A 26,085-nucleotide genomic window follows, 5' to 3' on the forward strand; every position below is an offset into this window, starting at 1 on the left:
ACGAATCCGGCCCTATCTATGGGGGGATGTTTTCCGAGAACGCAAACACACGCCGCATCCAACGTTGCCAGGTACTGCTCATAACGACGAAGTGCTGGCCACGTCGAGCATAGCTGATCGTGTTGGTAGAGGACAGAGGACCTCTATTTCCAAGGCAAGTGGAATAATGAATACTTGTTACCAACGAAGAGCACCTCTGTTCTAACAGCGCAGGCCTCCCGAAGGAGTGTGCTAGTTCTTTTTGACTCGGCTTGGGCCTAACCTGCGCATGTAGTAGACGAGGCTGGATCTCAAAAGGAGTGGAAGGTACTAATTAGTGAGAAGGGTGATGGTAGGAACGCAAAGTCTGCACTGTCGACAACGCGGTTTATGAGGCCTTTTCATTTTTCTTTCTCGTCCGTCGCATGGTAGAATATCGTCATTCCATGCAATGTAGTGTAACATATTGTATTCCCATGCTGATGCTGGTGTGGCATATCTGGCCGAGCCTCATTTCATCCATCCCTTTGCTTGGTGAAAAACCCTCGCCCAAACCCAGCTGCCTTGATTTCAACGCACATCAGGCTTTACGTTGTTCAGGTGCCCAAATTGGTATTCTCTTGGCTTCAATGTCCGCCCGTCCTCGCCTACCGCACTGGTGGGTTGCAGGACTTATGCACTGCAGGCTCTGCGGCTTCCACTCCCATTCCTGTTGACGAGGAAGGTGTTGGCGCCGCCGAACCATCCCACGTCTCCACATATTTGGCTTGAGGCCACTCGTTCCCCGTCCTCATCACTGCATGCCAATCCAACTCTTCAGGAAACCACCTGTCTCTTCTTACTGTACTCTTGTTCCCACCTTCCAACGCTGCCCTTGCTGCCCTAGTACGCCGCTGTCTCTTTGTTCCATGCTGACTCATTCCATGTAATTCATTCCGAACCTGTTCAAGTCGTTGATCGTTTGACACGATGTAGCGGATGTATGGAGCGACTTCCGTCACAAGTGAGATGGCAGAGCGATTATCCAGGGAGGGTGCTTTACGGCCTGGGGCGCTGGGGAGACCGATACGTGATTCTTCGAGTAGAGGTTCGAATGCTTCGCATATCGTGGATTGGACAAGCCGTGATTCATTCAGCTGGTCGAGGCACAGACGAACGACTTCATCCCTTCGGGATGGGTAAGCGCATGCGAAACTAGGAGCGGGATTGGCCATTTTCTTCATCGCGCTTGCTAGCATAAGTGCTGTTTTGTCATCGACCAGATCCACTGCGCTTTTTGCCTCGGAAAGAATGAGCATGTCGTCCAGTGTCAAGACTGGATTCGGCTCAGTGCGACCTGTGCACACATTATCTTTAACCCAGTCCAAGGGCGGAATGCCCAGGCGGTCCTGAGTGAATTGGATCAGACCTTCTGTATTGTCAAAATCCGTAGGTAACAAATCAAGACCATTGATGAAGGTGTCTTGGCTGACAATTCGGGTCACCGAGCCATCTGGGTTGAGCTTGGACTGTTCGTTATATGGGAGCATCCAATCCAGACCTCCCTGCTGGGACCCAACTGTCATCTGACACCAGAGATTGAGCTCCATGACCGACGCACGGAAATCTTGGCCTTTCGTGAGGTAGAGGTTCTGCAAGGCTTCCTGACGTAGAAGATGTCCTTCAGCGGCACAAATGGATCCTAGTAGCTGTGCAGCTACCCCTGGCTGGGCACGGCCGTACTGTAGGACAGCGAAGAGGTCTAGTTCATCCATCGGGATGGAGTCGACACTATTACAAGTGAGGATGACTGGTCGCTTCGATGTCCGAATAAGTGATTGGACACCACTCCAGAAACCTTTGTCTTCCTCGAACAGGATATCGACTTCTTCAAGCAAGACGAGAGATTGCTTCTGCGATTTGATCTTGGGTTCTTTGATTTCTTTCATGTCAGCGATTTTTGCCTGCTTGCCATCCATGCCGACAGCCATGAGACTTGTGATAGGGTTGTGGGTCTTTGGTAAAGGCTCAACAGTCGGAGAAGCTGTATCTCTGTCCTCGATCGAGACACTGGATCTTCGGCTCGATGAGTCGGCGTGTCGAACTAGATGGTTCTGTGTCATGTCGCCCACCTTGTCCTGGATATCCTTTGCACTTCGTCGCATACCTGGATGGATCTCGAACACCTCGAACCCTAACTGTTGAGCAACAGCAAAGACGGAAGCAGTTTTCCCCGAGCCCGGAGGGCCTGTGAGTAGAATGGCATTCTTTCCAATAGTGGTCGAACGGGCATCATCGTCGTCCGAATATGTAATGAAGTCGTCCATCTCCGATTTCCTCTTCCGTCGCCTTTTTGGAGTCGAGGGCCTCGTTTTCAGTTGTAATTTGCCAGTTTGCACTTGATGTACCTTCAAGTTGTCCAGCCAGTCGTGCAGGACTTTACTCTGTGGTTCCAAGACCTCCTGCCAGCATCTTGGTGCATACTCGTGACACCATAACTGGGGTCCGGCTGCCATGCCTTTGTCAAAAGAACTCGGTGTCGATTCGATGACTACTTTTAGATCTGAGATTGAAGCTGGTTGACAACTGGACTGATTTTCCATACCATACATAGATTCAATCAGTCTCACCAGCTGTTTGCCACTCATAACCCTTCGTTCAGGAATGTGAATGAGGGGCTTGTCGACTTTGTGCTTCAAATCTTGAGAAAAGTTCCATAGAACGTCTTCATCCGTGTTGATGCGCATGGCATGCTGTTTGGATTTGGGGCGTGACAAAGGGAGTGTCCGAACTGTGACTGCACAATTTGGGACCTGATTCGGTTGTACATGTTGAATCTCGGTTGGAGGCCATACTAGGGGCAGCGAGGGAGCAGTTTTGTTCTGGAATAACTTTCTAGATTCGAAGATAATGTCTTTCCAGGGTTTCAGCGGCTTGGACCTCGAGCTGGTCTCATCCTCGGAGGCCGCTGCAATGGAGGACGTTTCACTTTTCAGTTCAGGTTGCTTTTGAATATTGCTGGACAATCTCCCTAAGAAGAACGGATGTGTCGCCTTGCCCGTTCCCGGATTGCTCCATGAGACCTTTGCTTGAGCTGCCCCAGCTTCACTGCTGCCCTTTTCGGATTTGCCGGACAAGATATCGTTGATCTTGAGTCCAGAGTCTGGAGCGGTATATGACAAGGTAACGCGCAAGGAGGAGACAAACCTCCCATTCTTCATTTCCAGTTTCTTAGATCTATTGGCAGTCTTTTTCGCATCACTGCTCTCCCCACCCGTGTCGGTTTCAACGGTCCGTGACGAGCGCATTGGAGATTTTGATTTTTTTGGTGAGAAGGTGAGCTTTCCGTGACCGCTTCTCAAAATCTTCTTCCTGGGAGTAGGGAAAAGCTTGCTTTGCTTGGACGAATGATCGTCCATAGTACTATTGGTTGGTAGAGATTGATGAACAGGAGATCCCGTAAGGTCGATGTCAATCGGAAGTGACGAAGCATCAGGTGAAGACTGCACATAAGGGATTGTCCTTGTCGATTTAGAGGAACTTTCTTTTGACATTATCGGCAGAGGCGCGTGAATCACACTCTCTTCGTCACTTAAGAGAGGTTGGCCTGGTGTTGTCTGCTTCTCAGCACATCCCAAGGGTGGCTCAACCTCCACAAATGTCTTTGCTGCTTCCTGAAGCTGATCATGCCATGCCATCTGGGTTGTACTTGTAGCCCTCGTTGTCACTGGCTCAGAGGATGGATGCTCTGGGCTGACAGAGACTCTTCGCCTTTTGATTCTGGTGTTTTCGTATTCAAGGTCATCACCATCAGCGACACTCCACGACCTTCCGGTGGTGGCCTCAGCTGCCCCCATGTATGACACATGGCCAGTCATGGAACCAGGCCCTTCGTAATGTTTCGCAGACTCGTCTTCAACTGTGCCGTCTAATTCCAATGTCCTCGGAGGTGGTCGATCGGATGAAGTGTCATTTGCTACGACTGCTATGACCAGTGTCAGCAACTTGGAAAGGCTCTGAGAGGACATGATTGTGCACCTTTCCTGAAGAACGGATGCATATGGGATTTGTGTTCTGGAGGAGCGCCATAGTCCAGCAGCGTCGCCATTGCCCTGCCAGTCAGTCGCTCTCCAGTAACTGGTGGCGTCACGGAGTCTGGATTCTGCTCATATTCCTTGTATGGAGCACATCAATTGATTGACTGTGCCGTTGAGGGTGCAGGTAAGTGTTTGTCGAGGTCCTCCTATGAGAGAATGTCAGTGCTGACGGTAAATTGAGATGCGCGTGGTTATGGTGTAACTGAATTAGAGGAAGCGCGTCGGTGACGCGATTGCCATGCCTACTGCCCAGGCAATGGGAGGCACGGAGCCCTCGTACAGGGGAGGCTCTATTGGCTGCATCTGCCCATGGCGAATCGGTCGCTGATAGGCTTGCTTAGGCGGGAGATCTACCGCTAAGCCGACAAAGGGGTCCTGCTTGCTCTTCTTGCCTTGTTTAGGGAAGCGCCTGGAGCGCCTAGCGACCCAAGCGACAAGCGGCCCTCGGGTCTCGACGAGGACCATCGCAGCCTCCGCAAACTTTTTGTGGAGTTCCTCAAAACTTTTTGTCCGCAGTGCGCACACCGTCTTGCAGTGCTGGAAAGCCTCATGCCTCAATGATGGAGATCTCAACTCCCCATGTCCTGTCAAGATTGCCTCGTCCTGCCAAGCCAGATGCTACTACCCGCTTCGGCACAGTATATTCGGTACGCAGCGGGCTGAAGAAGCGAAGAAAAGAAATTTGTGTGGCTGTGGATGGTAACTCCCTTGGGCTGTATGAAGTACTAATACACTATCCTCTACATACAACAAGACGTTGACAAGATTCCAGATCCAAAATGGAACCATTCTTGCCTCCTATCCTGTGCCTCCTTCCGCCCGTTTTCTCGGACCTCCTTGCTCAATTCGCGAAAACTCCGGAGGGCAGACCCAACGAACGACATACTGTGCCATAAAGCGAGAGGCATTACGGATTGAATCTTTCCAGACTTCAGGAGATGATACACTCCGTCCTGCCTCCTTTGCAAGCGCAGCATTGGATGAACAAGAGAGCCCCGTTATACTACTTGAAGTGGTATTGAAAAGAAGAGCAAAAGAACTTCTAGTCATCCAGCAAAATGGCAATCTCGTATCTTTCTCCGAAAACTTGAACGCTACGTTATCTGAAGGATCTCTCTGTTCTCAACGCTTCCCGAATGTCAAAATACTGGCCATCCAACATCTCACAACTTCGGAGGCACAGAAAACAGTTTTAAAGGAAAGATCGGATCTGGTCAGTGAGGCTACACCCGAGAGTTGCTACTTGGCGGTTACATATTGCAAAAGTGAGCACTATGCAAACCCTAACGGCGTGTTCTATGGTGTCTGGTCAGTAGGCGCAATTGATCGGAGCGCTGCGGCCGAGAGGCTACCGATTTACCCATTGTTTGATCATGAACTTACCCCAGGAGGAAACAAACCAAAGCCACCTTCGTCGAAAGACAGATCTTACGCATTTAACTTCAGGGCGTCGAATCTGTTCCTCCGTGCTGGACCAACTTTGTACTCGTATGACTTGACCGGTGTGGTACCTTACTTGTCTTCGACACTACACACTGGGCTGAATGGCTCTTACGAAATCATGCCCATTTCACCAGCGTTTGCCATCTGCTCATTTCAAGAGTCATTCCAGCTCTATGACCTCAAATTCCAGAGTGTACAGGCTCGAATCGATGCCAACAAGGGCAATCTGAAGCGGAAACGCATGAGAATGGCTGTGCAAGACCGGAGCGGCCCTGTTGAGTTTTTCGCTTATTTCCCTCAGTCTGCGCGTGTCATTGGGAGACGGCGTCATCAACTGCTCGCAATAGACATCTCTGCAGATGCTTCGAGGCAGTTACTTGAGACTGGAACCAAACTCCTTCAAAATATCGGACGTGGAATCAAGAGCCATGATGTGGCGATTGAATCTCTCGACAAACAGCTGCCGCCGGCGACTGGCATTGCAACCATGGATCCAGAATCCAGCGCGGATTGGCAGTCTGTGAGACAACGTCTCGACCAGTTAGCCGAGGCCGGGGATGTTTCCGGCTTTGAAAACGCCTTTGTCAACGACATCCGGCAGGCTACGATGCAGTCTTCCCTTCCTCAAAAGACGCACGATGATTTGCCTCTGGATCTTATAACAGTCCCGAACTTCAAGACCAACTACCTTCTGTCAAAGATCTTCCAAACAGCTCCGAGTCACAGTGTCCAAAGCAATGACGCCACCGTCGCGGGCCAGCAATTGGAGATCCGGGTTCCATCATTTAAACTCATTATCTGGCTGTGTCGAGTGGGATTACTCTCACCTCGAAGCTTGCAGAAAGCAATCTCGAGTTCATTGCCTGGGGCCGAGGTAACAATTGGTGGTATACACGCAGTTGCACGAGCTCTGCTCGGCGCCGACCCCTCGTATGGGTTACTGGTTGAATGTCTCGAAAACGGGTTCAGTCCATATGTGGAAGAAAAAGCAGCTGTGGTGCAGCTTCTCATTCGGCAAGCTCTAGCTACGTCATCTGAGGCAGCTGGGGCCGAAGCAGACCGACGAACAGATCCAATGGATGTCGACGTTCCCTTGAATTCCGCTGGCGCGCAAGTGCAGACATTGTCGGCATCAGCAACAAACACGCCGTGGCTGCCTCCCCAACTGCAGAGAGCGCTAATTGAGGCGCTGGACAGATTCGGCGCTGCTGCAACTTCGGTCATCTCTGTTAACTTGAAAGCTTTGCTCTCTCAGACAGAAGCACTTGCTCTCATTCAGTTCTTACGGCAGCAATTATTTCAAGGGGGCCACACACGGTCATTCCAAAACCTACCCGCCAACTGTGAGTCCTCGCCGACTGTCAAGCTCGCTGCGAGCATCAAAATACTGTCAGGATGCGTCGACGCCATCGGACCTCTTGGCTTTTTTGGGGCGCTGGATCACGAGGATTTTATGGGAAACATTGTGCCTGAACTGGTGACGGAGATCACGCATACCAAGCAGAACCTTGAAGATGTTGCAGAGTTGCAAGGGATTCTCCGCGAGACTTTGAGATATCAAGAATCTCTGCGGAAGCAACAGGCTGCGGGAGCGCGTCTTCCCATTTATGGAACTGGATTAGCGGTCTCTAACCAGCGTCCTGGGGCCATAGTGACGCTGTGCTCGGAGACGGTCGAAGGTGAAGACGACCTGCAGCTTGGCCCAGGTCTTCCTCTGAGCATGAAAGTTGAGAATGTGGTCAGTCCCGTCAAGATCAGAAGGGGTGGGGGTCAGCTACAACATCGGACTATCCGACAGAAGAGAATGCTGGAGAGGAGGAACAAAGGCCAGTACTCATTTGAGCGACTGGTTTTGTGATGTTGATAGCTTTGCAAACGAAGAGCGGATCCGACTCCCTAAATGCTCGTAATCATATTAAGTTGTACCGAGTAAACCTTCTCACCAATTCAGACTGGACTGGGCTTGAAGCGAGATATCACATGGCCAAAAATGGAAAGAAAGCGTATGCAGCGGATTCGGCATGTAATTGGCTATTGACTATTGACGGGGCAGAACGGGGCTAGCCTCGTTCTGCCCCCGTCGCTGCCCCGTACATACCTCGTACGCATGCTGCGATCCCATGCCCACCTTGAACTTCCCTTCAAGCAGCTTTCTTGGACTTGAACGCTTTTGAGTCTCACTGAGACTCCTCTTTCTTGCATAGAGCGCGACTGAGCCTCCCTGGCCTGTTGACTGGACATTCGACGGTCAAGACAAAGCCCCTGACAGAGCCTTTCGCCGCGAACCTACCACCCAGTACGACCAGCCCCCCCCTTCGAATTGACTCGACGGAAGTCTTCAACTACCCTAAGACCGCCGACTTTGAAGCAACAATCAAATAGTATCGTTGCCAACTGCCTACGTCAAGCGTCGAAACGACTGCTGAGTCTCTATCCTGCCCCCGAGCCTTCATGCGGCTGGGGCGTGAGGACTGAAGCTTGAACTTGACCCAAGCGCCGCAATCGGATTTTGACGCAAACACCATGGCCTTCCCTAGCGGAACCACATACCATGCTGATTCTGACGCCGACGATGAGTATGAGAGAAGCGTCATGACGTCGCCTACCCAACTACATACCGATTCGGAGACCTCTTCTGAGCCAGCCTCCAACGAACACACTCCAACGACGTTTGACAACTCGGGGGAAGACCCAAGCCTGCCCAGGACCATAATAACAGAATGGACATCAGAAGAATGCGCTCAATTTGTGTCGAGTTTGAACCTGAGACAGTACTGCCATGCTTTTGTCGGTAAGCAGCTTCACAGATAGCGATGGCGAATGAGTGCGTGCAGGACTGACTTCTCCCAGAACATGGCATCGAAGGAGAAGCCCTTGTTGCACTTAAACATGATGAGCTGAAAGAGATGGGAATCGCAAGCGTGGGACACAGACTCACAATCCTCAAGAATGTCTATGATATGAAAGTCAACCAGGACATTCCCATTGAACCAGATGACTATGTTCCTCCAAGTAAGCTATTGGTTCCGCTTTGTCAGTTGGTATGAGGCTGATTCTCTTCCTAGCGGCCGAGCAAAACCCTCAGCATGAAATGGCAACCAAGGAAGACATTGATCGACTGGCTCGATCAATCCTCAGACTACGGGACGAGCGAATTGCTCAGGCGGAGGCGCAGTTGACCAGACTGGCAGATGACTACCGTAAATTACGCCAGGAATTACTGCCGGTCTTCAAGATGGCCAAAGAACGATCAGAACCTCTTCCCTATGCCCCTTATCAAGGCGCTACCATTAGTCCCGAGGTGTATCAGCAAGATGTCGTCTTACCTCCCGTGGCAACCCAGCCAGTCCCTGAAAAGAGCAGCCTCACACGCACATTCTCAAAGAAGCTAGGTCTCAGCTCAACACCCAAGAACAATTCTCCAACACACATACCCAGCACGATCCATGAAGGCAGGACGTTCGCCGCCGAAAACGGCTCGCTAGATCCCTCCGCAGCAGCAAGCCTAGCCTCCAACTCGCTCACGGCACAAATGTCAGGTGGCGCATTACCGCAATATCCACATCCTTCTCCAGGAGTCCCGTCTCCGACCTCACCTCTCCCCTACCAACATCAACCACTAGCCCCGCGCTCTTATCAACGTGAAGGGGGAACTGCCACTACTGCCATCCCGCGCTATGATGGTGCGGACGAGCGGCAAGTCACCATCGAACGCGACCGTGACCCTCCCACTTCCGCAAAGTCTGCCTCTGGAAAACTCAACCCTACAAACAGTACAATCTCTAATGCCTCCACACTCATACCCTCGAGGGAACTATCCGCCTCTGTCCCGCCCCAGCTGCCCTCGAGCGCTGGTGTGGGCCACAATCCGCATAGCAACAAAGACAGTGGTGGAGGAGGCGATGCCCCCTCTGTGGAAATTTTCAAATCTTTCCGTGTCGGACTAGAAGATCCATGCTATAAAGTGCTCCCGGCCGCACTCAGGAAATACAATATTCAGGCCGATTGGCGACAATATGCATTGTATATTGTGTATGGCGACCAGGAGAGGTGCGTGGGACTGGAAGAGAAGCCGCTCGCATTATTCAAGGATTTGGATAGAGAAGGGAAAAAGCCCATGTTTATGTTAAGAAAGTTGGGAAATGTAATCGTTGGGGACATGCCATCAACGGCAGGGGTAGGGATGAAGCCGCCCCTTGGAGGATTGGGCGGCGGCGGTGGAGGGACTGCTGCAACAGGAGTAGCTCCTGGCGGTGCAGCGAGCGTGAGGACAATGCCAACAGCGCAGACGTTGCCGGGCGGTGTATTATGAACATGTTGCGTCTTTTGTTTAGATACGGAGTATTAGCGAGGGCCTCAAAAGCGATATTGATTTGAGAGCCGAAGAGGCGGCGCTCGTTTTCGTTTATGGTAAGATCCTCGACGAGCACATGGACACCAACCATATCAAAGCCGCCACCGACTCGATGTAGAGCGAGGTTTTCCACCCTATTCATAATCCGTCTAGTACCAATTGTCCTGCACCGAGACCTCCCTTCACTCGAATCCATCAAACGCCGCTCGCTATGCCATATCATACACGGAAGCCTCTAGGCCTCCTATCCCAACCCGTAGCTCAACCGCAACCTAGAGGTCTTACTAGTCACTGTCATCCTCGACGGGCTCGACAACGTCCTTGATCTTCTCTTTCAAAAATTCCACTCCTAGCTCAACGGTGACTTCCGGAATCCTAACGTCTGGTAATCCATCCGGCCCGCCGGACCATTCTTTGGAAAGCGCAATGGCATTGTTGCTGTTCACGCCGCCTCCATTCAATGTTGTCGCTGTCGCCGCGCCTCCTGGTCCAGGCCCTGTCGTTTTTGTAGCGGTCGTAGGCGTGCTTGTACCATTCGTCTTCGCATCTTTACTCTCCTTCTCCACAATTGGGTTCTTGCTATCTTTGGGCATCTTGGCCCGTCGCATGACTTCTGTCATCAACTCCGGGAAAGTATCGCACATGCCATTCCTGAGTAACTCGAGCGCGAGGGCGCGGACGCGGTCTGTCCAGCCAGTCCGGGCAAGACTGTCTGCGAGAAGGGAGCTGAGATCGGGGATTGCGCCAGTTTGGCGGAGGTGCTGAATGAGAGCTTGGGAGGTCGCGGGTGGTAACGAGGAGGTAGAGCTGGTGAGGGAAGGAGGCACAGGGATTGTGGTCGCCGTCTCCGTTGAAGGCCCAGAGGTCGACATGTTCTTTTCTGCTATGTCAAAGAGAGGAGCTTGAGGTACTAGGGTGCACCGACGTGATTTGGGGCTCTGAATGTGGCTTTAGTGGGGTTGTGGCTTTGATTTTATTATTCGAGATGGAGAAACTTGAAATCCCGGCAGAAAGCTGCCAGTTGCTGTTGTTGGCAGAAAACGTCCTCCAACGGGCTGTCCAGCAGCGCCTATAGAAGGGAGGGATTGGTATCGGCTTATAGCGCTCTGGAGGGAGGTTGTAGATTAGAGACGAGAGGCCAGCATGGTTCTGAGAACCCTTCCGCTCCGCACTTCAATAATCGGAGGGACAAAAAGCAAGGGTTGGCGGAACGAGAATATGGTATGGCTACGAATCAGGGCGGGGATTGCCCCGAACCTATTGTCAACATGGATGAATGCGCGTCTATCGATTGATCATCATGAATGGACTTTTTTCCCACTATTCGTCATGGGCGGCGAATTTGAATACAGTATTGCGTCCCTACGGCAAGGCTAGGGTTCAGCCTTGCCACACTCCGAGGTCGACACCGACGGGGGGTAAGCAGACAATACGAAAATGAAGCCAGGTCCAAAATGAAACGTGGCTTCTTTTATCGTGCTGACAGCAGTCGCTCGAGCATAGCTATGTACTGTACCAAGGACCTGTTACCTGTACTTGTAGAGCCGTCGTGGCAAAGGCAATCGTGTTGGGCTGTATGAGAAGGTTCGACCATCTTCTCTTTCGTAGGCTGCCAAAGGCAACGTATGTTTGTTAGGCCGTGAATGACCGTCATTTAAACCCGCCAAGACGGGCCTTTCTCCTGCGCTTCAAGTCCTCAAGACGTTCCCTCGTCACTTCCAACAAACCGCTTTGCTCCCTCTCACCTTTTTGTTGCCATCCCTTCTTTCTGCTTCTCAAGTCTCTTCTTATAAGGAGTTCCTTGACATCTACCCGTCTTATTCTTCATCGTCCCTAAACTACTGTTGCGACGACCAGCGCTCTTGCCTCTGGTCTCTAGAAACCACATCAACAAACCTCTGACTCTACTTCTCGGACCCTATTCGATCTCCTGAAGACATCAGGATGTCTGCAGAACCCAATCATCCCCACCACAAAAAGGTTAACCTACAGTATGTGTTACATCCATGACATTCATGAGAGCCGCTGCTAACGACAGCTGAAGTGATGCGTCTGGCGCAGAGAAGAAAGAGGTATGGATAACATCCGGGAAATCTGCCTGGTGACAACTTCAAGACTGACACTCTCCTCCAGGAGCTCGACACAGCGACAGCCATCCTGAAAAAGAAGAAGAAGCCAAACTCGTTGATGTAAGTTGGACAATTTGGGATGTCTTCATGGAATCAGAGGCTGACAAATGACGCAGTGTGACCGATGCCACCAACGATGACAACTCCATCATTGCTCTTTCAAATAACACTATGGAAACTCTACAGCTGTTCAGGGGCGACACTGTCCTGGTGAGAGGAAAGAAACGCAAGGATACTGTCCTGATCGTTCTGGCCGATGACGATCTTGATGATGGTAGTGCTCGCATCAACAGAGTGGTTCGCCACAATCTCAGAGTCAAGCACGGCGATATCATCACTGTTCACCCTTGCCCTGACATCAAATATGTGAGTACCGTCTCGATTTATGGTTTCCAGCACATTCCTGACTCTCTCCGTAGGCAAAGCGCATTGCTGTTCTTCCTATTGCAGACACCGTGGAGGGTTTGACCGGCTCTCTCTTCGATGTTTTTCTCGCACCCTACTTTCGCGAAGCCTATCGGCCCGTGCGACAAGGAGACCTCTTTACGGTCCGAGCCAGTATGAGACAAGTCGAATTCAAAGTCGTCGAAGTCGACCCCCCGGAATATGGCATTGTGGCACAAGACACTGTCATTCACTGTGAAGGAGATCCCATCCAGCGTGAGGATGAGGAAGGAAACCTTAACGAGGTCGGATACGACGATATCGGTGGTTGCAGAAAGCAGATGGCTCAGATCCGCGAGTTGGTTGAATTGCCACTGCGGCATCCACAGCTGTTCAAGTCAATCGGCATCAAACCTCCCCGGGGTATCCTCATGTTCGGACCTCCCGGTACTGGTAAGACACTGATGGCTCGAGCTGTCGCCAACGAAACCGGAGCTTTCTTCTTTCTTATCAATGGTCCTGAAATCATGTCCAAGATGGCCGGTGAATCAGAATCCAACCTCCGAAAGGCTTTCGAGGAAGCCGAGAAGAACTCTCCCGCCATTATTTTCATCGACGAAATCGATTCTATTGCACCGAAGCGAGAGAAAACCAACGGCGAAGTCGAGCGACGTGTTGTCTCTCAACTGCTAACGCTTATGGATGGCATGAAAGCCCGGTCCAATGTCGTTGTCATGGCCGCCACTAACCGACCTAACTCGATTGATCCCGCCCTTCGACGTTTCGGTCGTTTCGATCGAGAAGTCGACATCGGCATTCCGGACCCGACTGGTCGTCTGGAGATTCTTCAAATTCACACCAAGAACATGAAATTGGCTGAGGATGTCGATCTGGAGTCGATCGCCGCCGAGACTCACGGTTATGTCGGTTCTGATATTGCGTCGCTCTGCTCTGAGGCAGCCATGCAGCAGATTCGCGAGAAGATGGACCTCATCGACTTGGACGAGGACACTATCGATGCCGAGGTGTTGGACTCTCTCGGCGTGACCATGGATAACTTCCGGTATGCTCTTGGTGTCTCCAATCCCTCCGCTCTTCGCGAAGTGGCAGTGGTCGAAGTCCCCAATGTTCGCTGGGACGACATTGGCGGTCTCGAAAATGTCAAGCGCGAACTTATCGAATCCGTGCAATACCCTGTCGACCATCCCGAGAAATTCGTCAAATTCGGCCTTTCGCCATCTCGAGGGGTCTTGTTCTATGGCCCTCCCGGTACTGGTAAGACTATGCTTGCCAAAGCTGTGGCCAATGAATGTGCGGCAAACTTCATCTCGGTCAAGGGCCCTGAGCTGCTGAGTATGTGGTTTGGCGAGTCTGAAAGCAACATCCGAGACATTTTCGACAAGGCACGTGCCGCAGCACCTTGTGTTGTCTTCCTTGACGAACTTGATTCCATCGCCAAATCTCGTGGTGGCTCTGTTGGTGATGCTGGTGGGGCATCTGACCGGGTTGTCAACCAACTGCTTACCGAGATGGACGGCATGACCTCAAAGAAGAACGTGTTCGTTATTGGTGCGACCAACCGACCTGAGCAGCTCGACAATGCTCTTTGCCGACCTGGACGTCTTGACACTTTGGTCTACGTCCCCCTTCCTGACGAGACATCGCGTGAATCGATCCTCAAGGCGCAATTACGCAAGACTCCTGTCGCAGCAGATGTTGATCTCAAATACATTGCCAGCAAAACCCACGGTTTCTCTGGTGCCGACTTGGGGTTCGTCACGCAACGCGCCGTCAAGCTTGCCATCAAGGAGTCGATCGCCGCGGATATTGAGAGACAGAAGGAACGCGAAGCTGCTGGTGAAGACGCTATGGACGCCGACGATATGGAAGATCCCGTTCCCGAGTTGACTCGACGACACTTTGAAGAGGCCATGCAAGTCGCGCGGCGGTCGGTCAGCGATGTGGAGATTCGCCGCTACGAGGCCTTTGCTCAAGCCATGAAACAGAGCGGTGGCAGTGCTTTCTTCAAATTCCCTTCTGCTGGTCAAGAGGCTGATGCCGCAAATGGTACTGGCTTCGGTGATGCTGGTAATGACGACAGCTTGTACGACTAAGATGGTGGAAATTCCGACGGAGCTCATTGCCACTGAACTGGCTGGTTCGATGGAGAGCACTATTCTGCACAGGACCTCATGGCGCAAAGAAAGTGAAAGGCGTCGAGAATCACACTCAGATGTGGTTCACAGTTTTATGCATGGACATGGTTGCTGGAATGGTGCTCTTGATGGCCGTGCTTTGAGGAATGCCCGTCAAATTCATCAAATGGCCTGGCAAATTTGTATTCTACCTTCTACCTAGACAGATGAGATTGCAGGCAAAATAATAGAATGGTTGACTGAGAATTCCCATATCCCTCTGCAACCTTCCTGATGGGTGTGGTGCTCTTTAATGCAGCCTTGTGCAGCCTTGTGCATGATGATGTAAACTCCGGAGGCCCAAAGGCTTCCGGCGGCTGCCGCTCCCTGCGGTCCCTTGTGTTCTCCAGCTTGTTTAATTTCCCGCTCTTTGCCGCCACCTCCATTCCCGTCTTCTCGCGTGACATTTGTCGTCGGTGACAACAGTATCCCTTTTCATTCCTTTCTTGCAGTTTTGTTGACCATGGCGAATTATGGGATTTCTGCGCGTCTGCTGCGCCTGGCCCGTCCAAAGGTATGACAATGAGCCTTGAGCCTGGAGTTTCCATTCTCAATGCTGACCTGCCCGAACAGCGATTCTTCTACACGATGACGCTCTCGACGGGCGCCAGCCTCATTACCCTCTCGATGCTTGTTAATAAACTTGCCGGCCTCTACGGAATTCTGGCGCTGTTTACGGGCTATCACCTCTCACCCTTCCAGCTGACCATGTACATCTACTCCACCATCGCACTCGTCCTTACCGCTTACCTCGCACAACACATCCGAAAGCAATCACCACTTCAGTGTCTTGCGCTGGCTTGGTTCTACGTCCTCGACAGTATCGTTAATGCTGCATATACTGCCATCTTCGCCGCGGCATGGTTCTTGGTGCTTGCACAACATGACGGGGGAAAGACCGATAAGAAAGGACTCGGGGCATCGACCATGGATCAAGTATCAGGATTTACGGATCCTCAGTTCAACGTTTCAAGAGTGGAAGTCGTTGCTACACCCCAACCTCCCCTGGGGGGTACTGGTCAAGATGCCGTTGCCGCTGGAGTACCAGCAACCAACGCCGCGAGCAGCGGAAGCAACGGTGCATTACAATCAGCCATGCTGGACAGTCAAAACATGAATTCTGTGGGCGTCATCATCGCCATGTGGACCATTCGCGCGTATTTCTGCCTCATCATGCTCGCTTTCGCGCGCATAGTGATTCGACAGCATATCGCCTCCTCCGGTTCTAAAACTGGCATCGATTATACCGCTGCATCAACGAACCCGCATTTAGCAGAGAACCCCTTCTCTGAGAGCAGGCCGGAGGGAAAGGGTTGGCGGGGCAAATTTGGTCGATTTATGATCAGCATTGGCAGAAGTTACTGGTTGGGCAGTGACGAGGATGATAGCTGGATGTACGGCATGGGTGGGAAATTCCGAAAGAGTGGCATTGCTGGCGAGGACAGTGGCTTCATGCTCAGTAAAATTGAGAGTGGACCTACCGAGAGGGAAAGGAGGAGACGATCGGGAACGGGACCACCAGCGCCTGCCCCGGGTGTTGTTCCTGGTGTTCCTACGGTGGAGGGAGACAAGATGACGTTGCAGATTCCTCCGCAGAATGTGTGAGAACAGACGGGAACTGAGTATGGAGAGGATGGACAAGTGCTACAGTTCGAGAAGATGAGGTCGCCCGAGGAGTAGGGAGACGATCAACACGATGCATACAAATGGGGTCCGGGCGTTAGCAAAAGGCACGGTTTCGGCTGGCAGCGCGCACGCTGGTATGGTTCAAGATGATGGAAAGGAGTTGAGGACGCATATTTATAGATCTAATGATGTTGAGTAGGTTGCAAAAGGCATGTATTTACCATCCAAGATTGTCGTTGTAGACAATGAAGGGTCGGGTTGCTTCCTGAGCAACATGGACGGCGATTGCCTTGTACATCTTCTCACGATTAGAATTATGGAAATCTGGTGCGGACTACATCAGGGCGAGAGGGCTGAAGGTGAGAAGGGGGGTCTGGTGAAGGGGTCGAGGAGGGTCAAGAGGGTCTGACTGGTAGGTCGTCATTTGAATGTCATTATACCCATTTTCACACGGTTTGCATTTGTCATTTGAATCGGGGAGCCGACCCACATATCAGCCGCAGCAGCCGCCAGGACCATTGCCAGAGCCATCATACTCAGCCTCATCTACTTCCTCGTCACAATCCCCATTCCTGGACACCGCTGCAATCCTCGTCACCAGCGTTTGGAAAAGTCCCACCGCGACAGTATGGGCGAAACAATTTGCTCTCAGCTAGGCCAACCGGACGCGCATTCCTTCGTCGGCGGCTCACGAAGCAATAGCCACTGACTCAACACTTGTCTCGTAGCCATTGAAATTCGGAATGAGGTCTACTGCCAGATGCGAGCAAAATACAGCGCAAGCTATGGGCTTGCTGTGGATGGCATCTATACTATGGAATCTACAGTTTCTCGTCGGAGATAACCACTTTAAAGACGTTCCTACCGTCTTTCGCCTTAACCTCATGGACGGTCTCAAACGCTTCCAGACTCTGTTCAAAAGGGAAAACGTGGCTGATCAGAGATTTCATGTCGACGAGGCCTCTATCAATCAGCGATATGGCATCCTCGAAGCAATTCGTAGTATATCTCCAGGTCCCTGCAACCAATACTGTTAGCCCACGAGGCTGTCCATGTCAAGATCGGGAAGTGAGTTGGGAGAATCCTCACCTCGCACATTGAGCTGTTTAGAGCAAATGTCCATTATGGGGATCCGAGGCATTGGGCTGTTAAGAAGTCCGACTTGGACGTCTGTTACCGAACGTTTCAGGTCAGTTGAAAATCACTCTGGGGTTGGTCTCATATTGAATGCGGAAGATACTCACAGGTGCCTCCAGGCTTGCAGACATGGAGTCCGATCTGCATGCACTCTTCCGCGCCCGCGGCTTCCACCACAACATCGAAACCACGGTAGAGCCCGTCGACAGAGCTTAAAATATGTTTGGCGACCCTGTTGGAGTATTCCTCTGTCGTCTCATTCAGGTGGCGTGGCGGGTTGACAAATGCTTGGTCAGCGCAATACGTCTTTGCGAATTCGGCTCGGTGGGGTTGCACCTCAAAGACAACTACTTTCCTTGCAGCATATCTGTGGGATTGTTGTTAGTGTGCATGTCAATTGTCTATTGCCTTACAAAGTCTGACTTACGCTTTAGCAACTGCTCCTAGCAGCAACCCGATACATCCACCGCCAAGGATCAAGACGGTCTGGTGTGCCTTCAGTCCCGCTTGCCTGGTCATCTGGAGAGCGATGGCAAGAGGTTGTATTGCACCAGCTTCGACCCACGAGATTCTGGGCGTCAGGCGAGCCAGCGCAGTGACCGGGACAATCTTGTAGGTGGTGAGCAATCCATCCTGCCGGCCGCCGGGTGCCGGAACACCGTAGTACTCGATTGAACTACAAAGGTTGGAATAGCCCGTCGTGCAGTCGTCGCAACTGTGGTCATATTCAGTATGATGCCGCGCCTGTGATCCAAAAACACACTTACGCCAGGCAGGGAAGAGCAGGCTTGATGGCGGCACGGTCGCCGGGAACCCACGACTGAACATCATCAGCGACCTGAATCACTTCACCAGCAGCCTCATGGCCGATAATGAACGGCTCCTTGATGATATCAGGGCCTGCGCGGCCCTCTTTCCAGAAATGTATCTGAGGGACTCGGTCAACCTTTTACACAAAATTTCCGCTCAACATGGACGACTACTAACGTCTGAGCCACAGATGCCTCCGGCGCGCACGCGGACTAGGGCTTTGCCACTCGGAAGAGGGGAGCCTGGTTCGTATGGCGGACTATCTCGATAGGAATCCAGCTTCAGAGGCCAGTCCTGGACAGAGACATCGTTGATCTTTGAGAGAATAACGGCACGGTTCTTGCTAACATCAGCCTTGACCGCCACAGCTTTTCCATTGCTCGTCGCGGAGGGAGCCATTGTTGGGAAAGATTGGGTGCCCTAGGTGCTCGAGAATGGATGGAATGGTAACTGTCTGAAGGCGCCGCTAGTGGCTGAAAAGGCTTCCTTGATAAAAAATGGTCTACGGCTCTATGCTGTTCTCTATTCTGTGGGTTTAGCCAGGGCCTGCGCTATGTGACCACTTTCAAAGAGGGGAGCTGGATTGTGGGAGGCCGAGGGGCGAGGCTGAAGTACGAGCAGGCGACGTTGCCGCATCGCGTTAGCACCGAGTTGGAGCGGGGAAAAGAGGTATAAGATGGCGAGAATGGGACACCCGAGTGGGGGAAAAGGGGTTGGAGACGCATCCTTGACCTCGGGAGATACAGCCGTAACATTGTTGGCCTTGGATTGACGCATTCGCTCAACGATGGTCGTTGGGTATACTCGTAGTTCGGAGTATGAACTCCGCGCAAGTGTGCCCACATTCCCGAGCACATTCGGGGAGTATCCCGCCTATGTGTGACGTCCCCTTGGTCCTCTCTCCGCTGAGCATCTGGTATCTGGCAATCCTTTGCAACAGGTCCTATCTTGTGATAGCCAAATATCCCTTCCCACCTTGTCCTGGGCCTAAGTAACGTCTTCGAGAATGGGAGCTGTCAAGAACTTCCTCGACGCTTGCCATGACAGGCGTCGGCTGCTGTACGACAGCAAGGGACCATCCGACTGCCTTGCTATGCGAGAACATCAGAGAGTCGGTGCCGCGTGGTGCTGCAAATTGGTCCCCTTTTCGCAGCAGGCTTCACTAAGTGTTTATTCCGCAAGACCGTAAGATCGTCGTAAGAACGCTGCCAAAATTTGGTGCTGTGCCAATCCATGGCTAAGGTTTGTCTTCCAGAAGCGCACTTTGAACCGGCGGCTCCTGAATCGGCTTGTGAATGCGAAGGCACCAGAAGACATAGTCCTCGACGAGGAGAAAATTCTTCATGAAATGGTTGCATCGCAGTGCAAACAAACATACCAGGCCTCCCGCCAGGGCGTCTAAGATGAAGTGATTTGCAGTCGCAACGATCGCAATCAAGATTGAGAACGGGTACAAGAAGCCGATGATCTCGCAGCAGAACTTGGGAAGAGAGGGGATTCGGACGATGAAACCGGTATGGTTCGATTTGAGGAATGGCATGGCGGGCAGGGATACCCTATGTCTTCTGGCTGGGGGAGTCAGAGGAAGTCGCATGATAGAGACTCCGACAAGGAGCGAATATCCGAAATGGAGCGAGGGCATTGCAGCTAGGCAGGCTTAGCATTCTTTTTCCGACCACAAAGTTGTACCTCCTACCTAGTTGATTGGTCCATTTTCTGGTGTTGAAAATGCTGACGGCTCCATCGTGTGCGTGGATGGTATCGATGAAGCCAAAACTTCGCGCGAGCTCACCCGGCTCCCCTGGTAATTTCGAGTCCCCCAACAGACGAGGGGGCATACATGGCCAACTGCTGAAGACGCAAAATGCAAATAGGTTGCAAAGCGCCAGAGCCCGACGCCTGGACTCGTAGAGTTCGGGGCCGGTAGAGCTTCGGACATGATCAGGCGAGTTCGAATTGATATTCGATCGGTTCCGTGTTATGGCGAAATAGTACAAGCCGACCAAGAAAGTTATTGTTGCGGGGAGATGGACGAAGCTGTAGATCCGGTTGATCCACCACATCCACCCAGGGTACTGGAGGAAAAACTGCTGGATGGTCAACTCCCAAAAAATGTGGAGACGTTGCTCTAATGTGATAACAGCCAGAGCATGATGGCAAGCGATGTCGATGGTCTTGTCGACCAATCTTATAGCCAATTGGCCCCGACCGAACTGGTAGACCTGCAAAATGTATTAGCCGCCTATCTCACAACAAGAGAATGAGCCCCAACTGACGCCGTAGATGAGAGCCCAATAAACGATCTCGACCAAGAAAGGAAAGCGCAGAAGCACTCTGCTGAGCATTCTGTTCCGGAAGACAGCTGTCTCTGGTGTTCGGATTGTCCTTTTGAGCCCGAACAGAGACAACTCTCTATGACGCCAATGCCTCTGTCGATCGGGATTGGGTGAAAGCGTAACCGATACGTCTCCGGTGTCTATCGAGTCTAGAGACTCAAGTCCCATCTCATGACCAACATCTTCCACAAGAGCGACGTAAGAGTCTTGACTCGCTTGTGCCGTGGGAGTGGTAAAATCTCGGTTGATCCATGCTCCGAGAAAGATGATGAGAGTTCCCCAGGAAGGCTCGCCAAGGCCCAGAAACCCCATTATGTATTCTCTAGAATTCCGTGCTCCCTGATACTGTTGCGCACATCGAACTGACTTCGTCAAAGGGTCGGGCAAGGGTGGATGTCCCGTCTCAATTATCCTATCGTGAGCCCCAAGCCTGTCTGTTCTAGCGACAGCCCTCAATTAAGTCCGTGGCAATCGTCCAAGTTGGACCCCCGGAATTACCACCTTCAAGTGTATCTTCAAAACTCCAACTCTTGAATTGATTGGATGGAGCAGATGAGGGATTCGCTTAGCCAGATACCGCCCGAGTGACTACCGAAGGATCGCAAAAGGAAAGATTGACGCAACAGACAAGGAGGACGTACGCAGCCAACATAAGAACAAAGGATATCTTGCAGAAAACAACAAACAGTGAGCGAGATCAAATCCCAGGGATGGACGCAGGCGATCGAGAGGCACCCCTCGGCGACGGATTTGCCGGAAACAAAGACATTTTGAGTTCGTGAGAGTGGCCTCAGGTGCCAGATTGATGATTCCCATTTCGACAAGCGAGGCTCCACGAGAAATGGAAATGAGCATCCGTGGGCACGCGACACAACCACACAAGAGATAAGATCCTGGCCATGTCGACGGAGTCGTAAGGCTCCGTATCGTTCATGGGGCATAAGTCTCGACGGGCCATACCACGTCATCCGCAACCCAGGGAGTCCGACTGGATGAAAAAGCCGTGGAGCAATGGACAGCACGGCCCCCTATATCCGCTAGAGAAGCGGGCTGTGGATATTTGGATCCGAGATGTGAAGGGATTGGTTGAAGATGAAGAGAAAGGTTGGACAAAGTCAAGTTGTAAGAAATTATGCATTGCATGTCACATGATGGCGGTTGGGCTGGTGCCGCATGTGGTTTAGCGCAGCCAGCACCACATCAGAAACAACCTTCCTCTCACTACATAACTCGCCGAGTCGCCATCTCCCGCTCTCTATCCAGTTCAAGGCCTTCCAATGACTTTGAGCTCGTTCCTCGAGTTCTGCAGAGTCCGCCTTGCTGATACTAGTGCTCCTTCTTCTGAACAATGCCTCTGTTGCCGCTTGCCCAAAAATTCGTCCAGCCGTGGCCGGGACTGGTCTTGCGCTGTGAGTGACTTCCGACGTGCTGCAGAACTCGGCTGCTGTCGGTGCTCTCTTCTGGCCAAGTGCATTGCGTGCTATGACCCTAGTCTCCTTACTCGTGACGGTTCTTTGGATGGATCGTGGGACTTCTGGTTTGACTTGACGCTGGACAGGGATGGAGACGCAGCAGATGAGGAAAATATCCAGCTTGACATTTTCTCCCCTGGCTGTGAGTGTTATTCCTGTTCCGAAGGCTAATTTAGCACTCTTCCTCGATTGCGCTGGGATTTGTTCTCAACAGCTCTTGGCTGGACTGATGATACGAGGCCCGGTACAAGAGACTGATACAGCGGCATATCTAGCAGAGAGTCGGAGGCCGCCCGGTTCAAAAAAGACTCGACATCTGCTTCCTGGAGAGACGTCCTCAGAAGCGACATTTAAGACAATCCAGGCTTGGATGACAGACTGTCTGGGCAATCATCCGAACTGCCCCAAATCCCACGTTGGCAATGGTAGCCATACGCCGCCGCTGCCTCGGCGCCTCTTGGAGGTCGCGAATGGGAAGGTCGTGCTCCGTGAAGTCGCTGGACAAAAGAGACATCCTTACGCATGCCTGAGCCACTGTTGGGGCCCTTCTCCTCGACGTCCTGAGAGCACTATTCTTAAGGCAAAACGAGCCACGATCGAAAAGCTCAAGGTTGAGGTACCATGGAAAGAGCTCAGCAAAACTTTTCAAGACGCCATAGACATCTGTCGCCGGCTAGGCATCGATTTTCTGTGGATTGATGCCCTGTGCATTCTTCAAGATAGCAATGCCGATTGGTCTTTGAACGCTGCGGAGGTCGGTTCCATATACGAAAACGCTTTGATCACCATTGCTGCCTCCAAGTCCAAGGAAGGCTGCCAAGGTTGTTATAGTACCGCTGATCCCCGCTACCTGGCCCGCCTGGTTGGTGGGAGCGACAATGTCTACGTTCGTTTAAAACCTCCAAGCTACCCAGTTCACGAAGTCTACCTGGATCTAGAGAATTTCCCACTGCTGGACCGCGCCTGGGTATATCAAGAGATGCACTTGTCTGCTCGTGTGCTCCACTTTTGCTCCCAAGAGGTAATTTGGTCCTGTCGACGCATGAGGAGAAGTGAGAGCGGCGTCAGCGACGAAGAGGCGACAGATGAACTCGTGAATTTGACGGATTTGCACGGTTGGGATCCTTCGTGGAAGACGCTGGGCGAGAACGGGAAGGAAGACCCGAGAACACTGTGGTATCGAACGGTGGAAGAGTACACGCGTCTGCATATTTCGTATCCGAGCGACATTTTCCCCGCATTGGCGGCTTTGACTCAAAGATTGCACAGGCTAAAGCCTCAAGACATGTTTCTCGCAGGTCTTTGGAAAAATACTCTCCTCCTCGATCTGATGTGGCGGGCTCCGGCGGGGCCACAGTTCGGAAGACCAGCAAAATGGAGGGCTCCGAGTTGGTCCTGGGCATCTGTCCAAGTCAGGGTTGCCTGGGATCTGAGGTTAGATTCCGTTTTCGGAGTGGTCGAGCTGTTGGATGTCCGGTGCGACACCAAGGGCCCACCGGAGATGGGCAGCTTCTCTGGCAGGGATGAAGTTGTAATTACCCTTCGTGCACCTCTTCTCAAGGCAACTTGGAAAAAGCCCTGGGTTCGGAGTCGGTGGCCAATTATCAGTCGAAGCACGGAAATGAAGGATGGCAAAATGGATGTGAACCGATTCTATCCAGATTACGACTACGATTTGCCGGGAGAACACCATGTTTCATGGGATTCGGAGTTCGTTCTTGTGCCGATCGCGATATCGACAATGCTTCTCGATGAGAGTGACAGCGATGGACCAAAGAATAATGCGCATTTGGTGCTGGCTTTGCGAGCGAAACGAAAGGCCGGCACCTATGAACGTCTCGGATACGGCGAAATTGTCGAAGACCATGTCTTTGCGGATTGGAGCCGCGAGGGGTTCCAAGCCAGGTTTGGCAGAGTGGACGCCATCCTGAGGGCTATTCCGCGACAGGTCATTACTGTCGTATGAGGGAGGGGGGGATGGTTGTTCTTCGTCAGGGACTGATTGCAAGCGTGATTGTAGACATACCTAGGTGTAGGCTGTTTTCGTTTACTGACCTCGCCGAGTAGTTTGATAGATCTATTTAAGGATGGAGCGACAATGATTGGTAGGATATTTTGCGCACAGTGATTGGCTCGAACCTCACCGTCTACCATGTGTGTTGTTGAAGGCTCGGCAATGGAATTTGTCCCCCCTTTTAAAACCAAAAAGCGCCATCTCATTCACAAACTTCCTCTCCGTGGGTTTTTCTTTCTCTCTTCGATGTCGCCTCCAGCAGTAGTGGCCGTCTCTGCCCCAGGAAAGGTCCTCTTCGCAGGCGGATTCCTGGTCCTGGACCGCCAACACACGGGTCTGGTGTTCGGTCTCAACGCCCGGATCCATGTGATTGTCCAGCCGTGGCGAGGAGGCGACCTCCTGCCTGACAGTTTGAGCAGCCGGCCGCACGTCCTGGTCCAGTCGCCCCAGTTTCGTGACGCCAGATGGCTATATCGGATCGACGGCTCTGCTGCTGGTAGTGGTGCGGTCACGGTTGAGCAAGTTCGAGATCACAAAGGGGCCGGGTCGTTCACCACGAGTGCGAACAGATTCGTCGAGACGACGTTGAGGTACGCCCTGACTTATCTGTCGCATGTGTCGGGTGGTTCGCATCATGTCTTCGAGGAGAGGATCAAAGTGACGATATTGGCCGACGACGACTATTACTCGCAATCACAACCTCAGTCTCCCGAGCCATTGGCGGCCAAGTCAACGCGGTTTACGAGCTTTGGAGTCAAGCTGAGCGAGGCGCACAAGACTGGCTTGGGATCCTCGGCTGCGCTGGTCACAGCGTTCGTGTCTGCACTGCTTGCATTCTACTCAAAAAGGGAAGCTGCTGCTGCTGCTGCTGCCGCTGCCGAAGAAATACCGCCAAATCATCGGACTATCCACAATTTGGCTCAGGCTGCACACTGCGCGGCCCAAGGGAAGGTCGGCTCAGGCTTTGATGTTGCAGCGGCGGTCTACGGCTCTTGCCTCTATCGAAGATTCACACCTTCAATCCTGGAGAACGTGGGCGAGCCTACGAGTGCCGGCTTCGGCGAACGATTACACCGCTGCGTGGACGATCTGGATGTAGACGCAAGATGGGACGTCGAAATTGCGAGCCGGGCAGTGCAGATTCCAGAGAGTCTTTCGCTGGTCATGTGCGACGTGGACTGTGGATCGGAGACACCAGGGATGGTCAAGAAGGTACTGCAGTGGCGCAAAGACAATGATGCGGAGGCGACGTTCCTGTGGACTGCATTACAACAAGGTCAAGCGGAACTGTGCCGAGAATTGAGACGGCTGGTCGAGGTCCAAGGCATCGAGAATGACTTTACGGCATTGGGGGATATCATTCTCACCATTCGAAGTCTGGTGAGGGAAATGTCTGTCAAGTCCAAGGTGCCCATTGAACCCCCTGTGATTACCGAGTTGTTGGATTTCTGCACGAGCTTGCCTGGCGTGGTGGGAGGAGTTGCGCCGGGGGCGGGAGGGTACGATGCCGTGTCTCTACTGGTGAAGAATGATGGCGAATCCGTCAAGGGACTACAGGCCCGACTGGAAGGATGGAAGAGTCAAGATGCGAGCGGTGCGACAATTGGGCATGTCAGATTGTTGGGGGTAAAGCAGGACAATGAGGGCATCCGGATGGAGGACGTGAGCCAGTATGAGATGTGGTTGTGAACTACTCCCCCATAGTGATGTCGTCATCCTCATTGCAAGGTACCAGCTCGCCAGGAAATAGGAACAGGAACAAGAACGAGGGACAGGAACCAAAGATAAAAGAGAATGGAGCGGGTGGTCTGATGGGCATGCAGAGAGGTGGAGGAGAGTGTTCTCGTAATCATGGCTGACTAGTCGCCCGGTTGGAGAGTTCAGGCCAAAAGTTTCTCATCAGGCACCAGAGGAGCCCCAAGAACCCTGAGGATTAACTAACTTACTAACTGCAGGAGGCAGCCCCAGCGGCCCTCGCAGTTCTATCTAGAAGCCCCGACTTAGCACCTAGAGATCCCTCCAATAGGCATGCAATAGGGGCGGGTGCGCCAGGGATATGGGCCACCAGGCAGGCGGTACCCCCCCCCCGGGAAATCCCACCATCCTTACCTGCGCCATTTGCCATTTGGA

General features: G+C 52.3%; 10 protein-coding genes across 10 annotated transcripts; 6 read left to right on the plus strand and 4 right to left on the minus strand.

The window, feature by feature from the left end:
- Positions 1-626: 626 nt before the first annotated feature.
- Positions 627-3,986, minus strand: A1O5_01965 (uncharacterized protein; the record flags this gene model as incomplete). Its single annotated transcript, XM_007742581.1, has 1 exon — positions 627-3,986. One exon carries the CDS (start codon positions 3,984-3,986, stop codon positions 627-629), a length of 3,360 nt encoding a protein of 1,119 aa, XP_007740771.1.
- Positions 3,987-4,612: 626 nt separating this feature from the next.
- Positions 4,613-7,356, plus strand: A1O5_01966 (uncharacterized protein; the record flags this gene model as incomplete). Its single annotated transcript, XM_007742582.1, has 2 exons — positions 4,613-4,777; positions 4,828-7,356. The coding sequence occupies 2 exons, from the start codon at positions 4,613-4,615 to the stop codon at positions 7,354-7,356; spliced, it is 2,694 nt and encodes an 897-aa protein (XP_007740772.1).
- Positions 7,357-8,021: 665 nt separating this feature from the next.
- A1O5_01967 (uncharacterized protein) lies at positions 8,022-9,810 on the plus strand (the record flags this gene model as incomplete). Its single annotated transcript, XM_007742583.1, has 3 exons — positions 8,022-8,289; positions 8,349-8,510; positions 8,564-9,810. 3 exons carry the CDS (start codon positions 8,022-8,024, stop codon positions 9,808-9,810), a joined length of 1,677 nt encoding a protein of 558 aa, XP_007740773.1.
- A 326-nt stretch (positions 9,811-10,136) lies between these two features.
- A1O5_01968 (uncharacterized protein) lies at positions 10,137-10,724 on the minus strand (the record flags this gene model as incomplete). The annotated part of the gene is made up of 1 exon (XM_007742584.1): positions 10,137-10,724. The coding sequence occupies one exon, from the start codon at positions 10,722-10,724 to the stop codon at positions 10,137-10,139; it is 588 nt and encodes a 195-aa protein (XP_007740774.1).
- A 1,072-nt stretch (positions 10,725-11,796) lies between these two features.
- Positions 11,797-14,479, plus strand: A1O5_01969 (cell division control protein 48; the record flags this gene model as incomplete). The annotated part of the gene is made up of 5 exons (XM_007742585.1): positions 11,797-11,843; positions 11,897-11,924; positions 11,986-12,041; positions 12,098-12,347; positions 12,401-14,479. The coding sequence occupies 5 exons, from the start codon at positions 11,797-11,799 to the stop codon at positions 14,477-14,479; spliced, it is 2,460 nt and encodes an 819-aa protein (XP_007740775.1).
- A 544-nt stretch (positions 14,480-15,023) lies between these two features.
- A1O5_01970 (uncharacterized protein) lies at positions 15,024-16,165 on the plus strand (the record flags this gene model as incomplete). The annotated part of the gene is made up of 2 exons (XM_007742586.1): positions 15,024-15,074; positions 15,134-16,165. 2 exons carry the CDS (start codon positions 15,024-15,026, stop codon positions 16,163-16,165), a joined length of 1,083 nt encoding a protein of 360 aa, XP_007740776.1.
- An 842-nt stretch (positions 16,166-17,007) lies between these two features.
- Positions 17,008-18,532, minus strand: A1O5_01971 (uncharacterized protein; the record flags this gene model as incomplete). The annotated part of the gene is made up of 6 exons (XM_007742587.1): positions 17,008-17,204; positions 17,276-17,356; positions 17,431-17,690; positions 17,751-18,038; positions 18,091-18,251; positions 18,311-18,532. The coding sequence occupies 6 exons, from the start codon at positions 18,530-18,532 to the stop codon at positions 17,008-17,010; spliced, it is 1,209 nt and encodes a 402-aa protein (XP_007740777.1).
- An 838-nt stretch (positions 18,533-19,370) lies between these two features.
- A1O5_01972 (uncharacterized protein) lies at positions 19,371-20,781 on the minus strand (the record flags this gene model as incomplete). Its single annotated transcript, XM_007742588.1, has 3 exons — positions 19,371-19,780; positions 19,830-20,355; positions 20,410-20,781. The coding sequence occupies 3 exons, from the start codon at positions 20,779-20,781 to the stop codon at positions 19,371-19,373; spliced, it is 1,308 nt and encodes a 435-aa protein (XP_007740778.1).
- A 1,389-nt stretch (positions 20,782-22,170) lies between these two features.
- Positions 22,171-23,907, plus strand: A1O5_01973 (uncharacterized protein; the record flags this gene model as incomplete). Its single annotated transcript, XM_007742589.1, has 1 exon — positions 22,171-23,907. The coding sequence occupies one exon, from the start codon at positions 22,171-22,173 to the stop codon at positions 23,905-23,907; it is 1,737 nt and encodes a 578-aa protein (XP_007740779.1).
- Positions 23,908-24,201: 294 nt separating this feature from the next.
- A1O5_01974 (uncharacterized protein) lies at positions 24,202-25,644 on the plus strand (the record flags this gene model as incomplete). Its single annotated transcript, XM_007742590.1, has 1 exon — positions 24,202-25,644. The coding sequence occupies one exon, from the start codon at positions 24,202-24,204 to the stop codon at positions 25,642-25,644; it is 1,443 nt and encodes a 480-aa protein (XP_007740780.1).
- Between the last annotated feature and the right edge of the window lie 441 nt (positions 25,645-26,085).

The sequence above is a fragment of the Cladophialophora psammophila genome, assembly GCF_000585535.1.
Source record: "Cladophialophora psammophila CBS 110553 chromosome Unknown aczJe-supercont1.2, whole genome shotgun sequence".
Taxonomy (NCBI): Eukaryota; Fungi; Ascomycota; class Eurotiomycetes; order Chaetothyriales; family Herpotrichiellaceae; genus Cladophialophora; species Cladophialophora psammophila.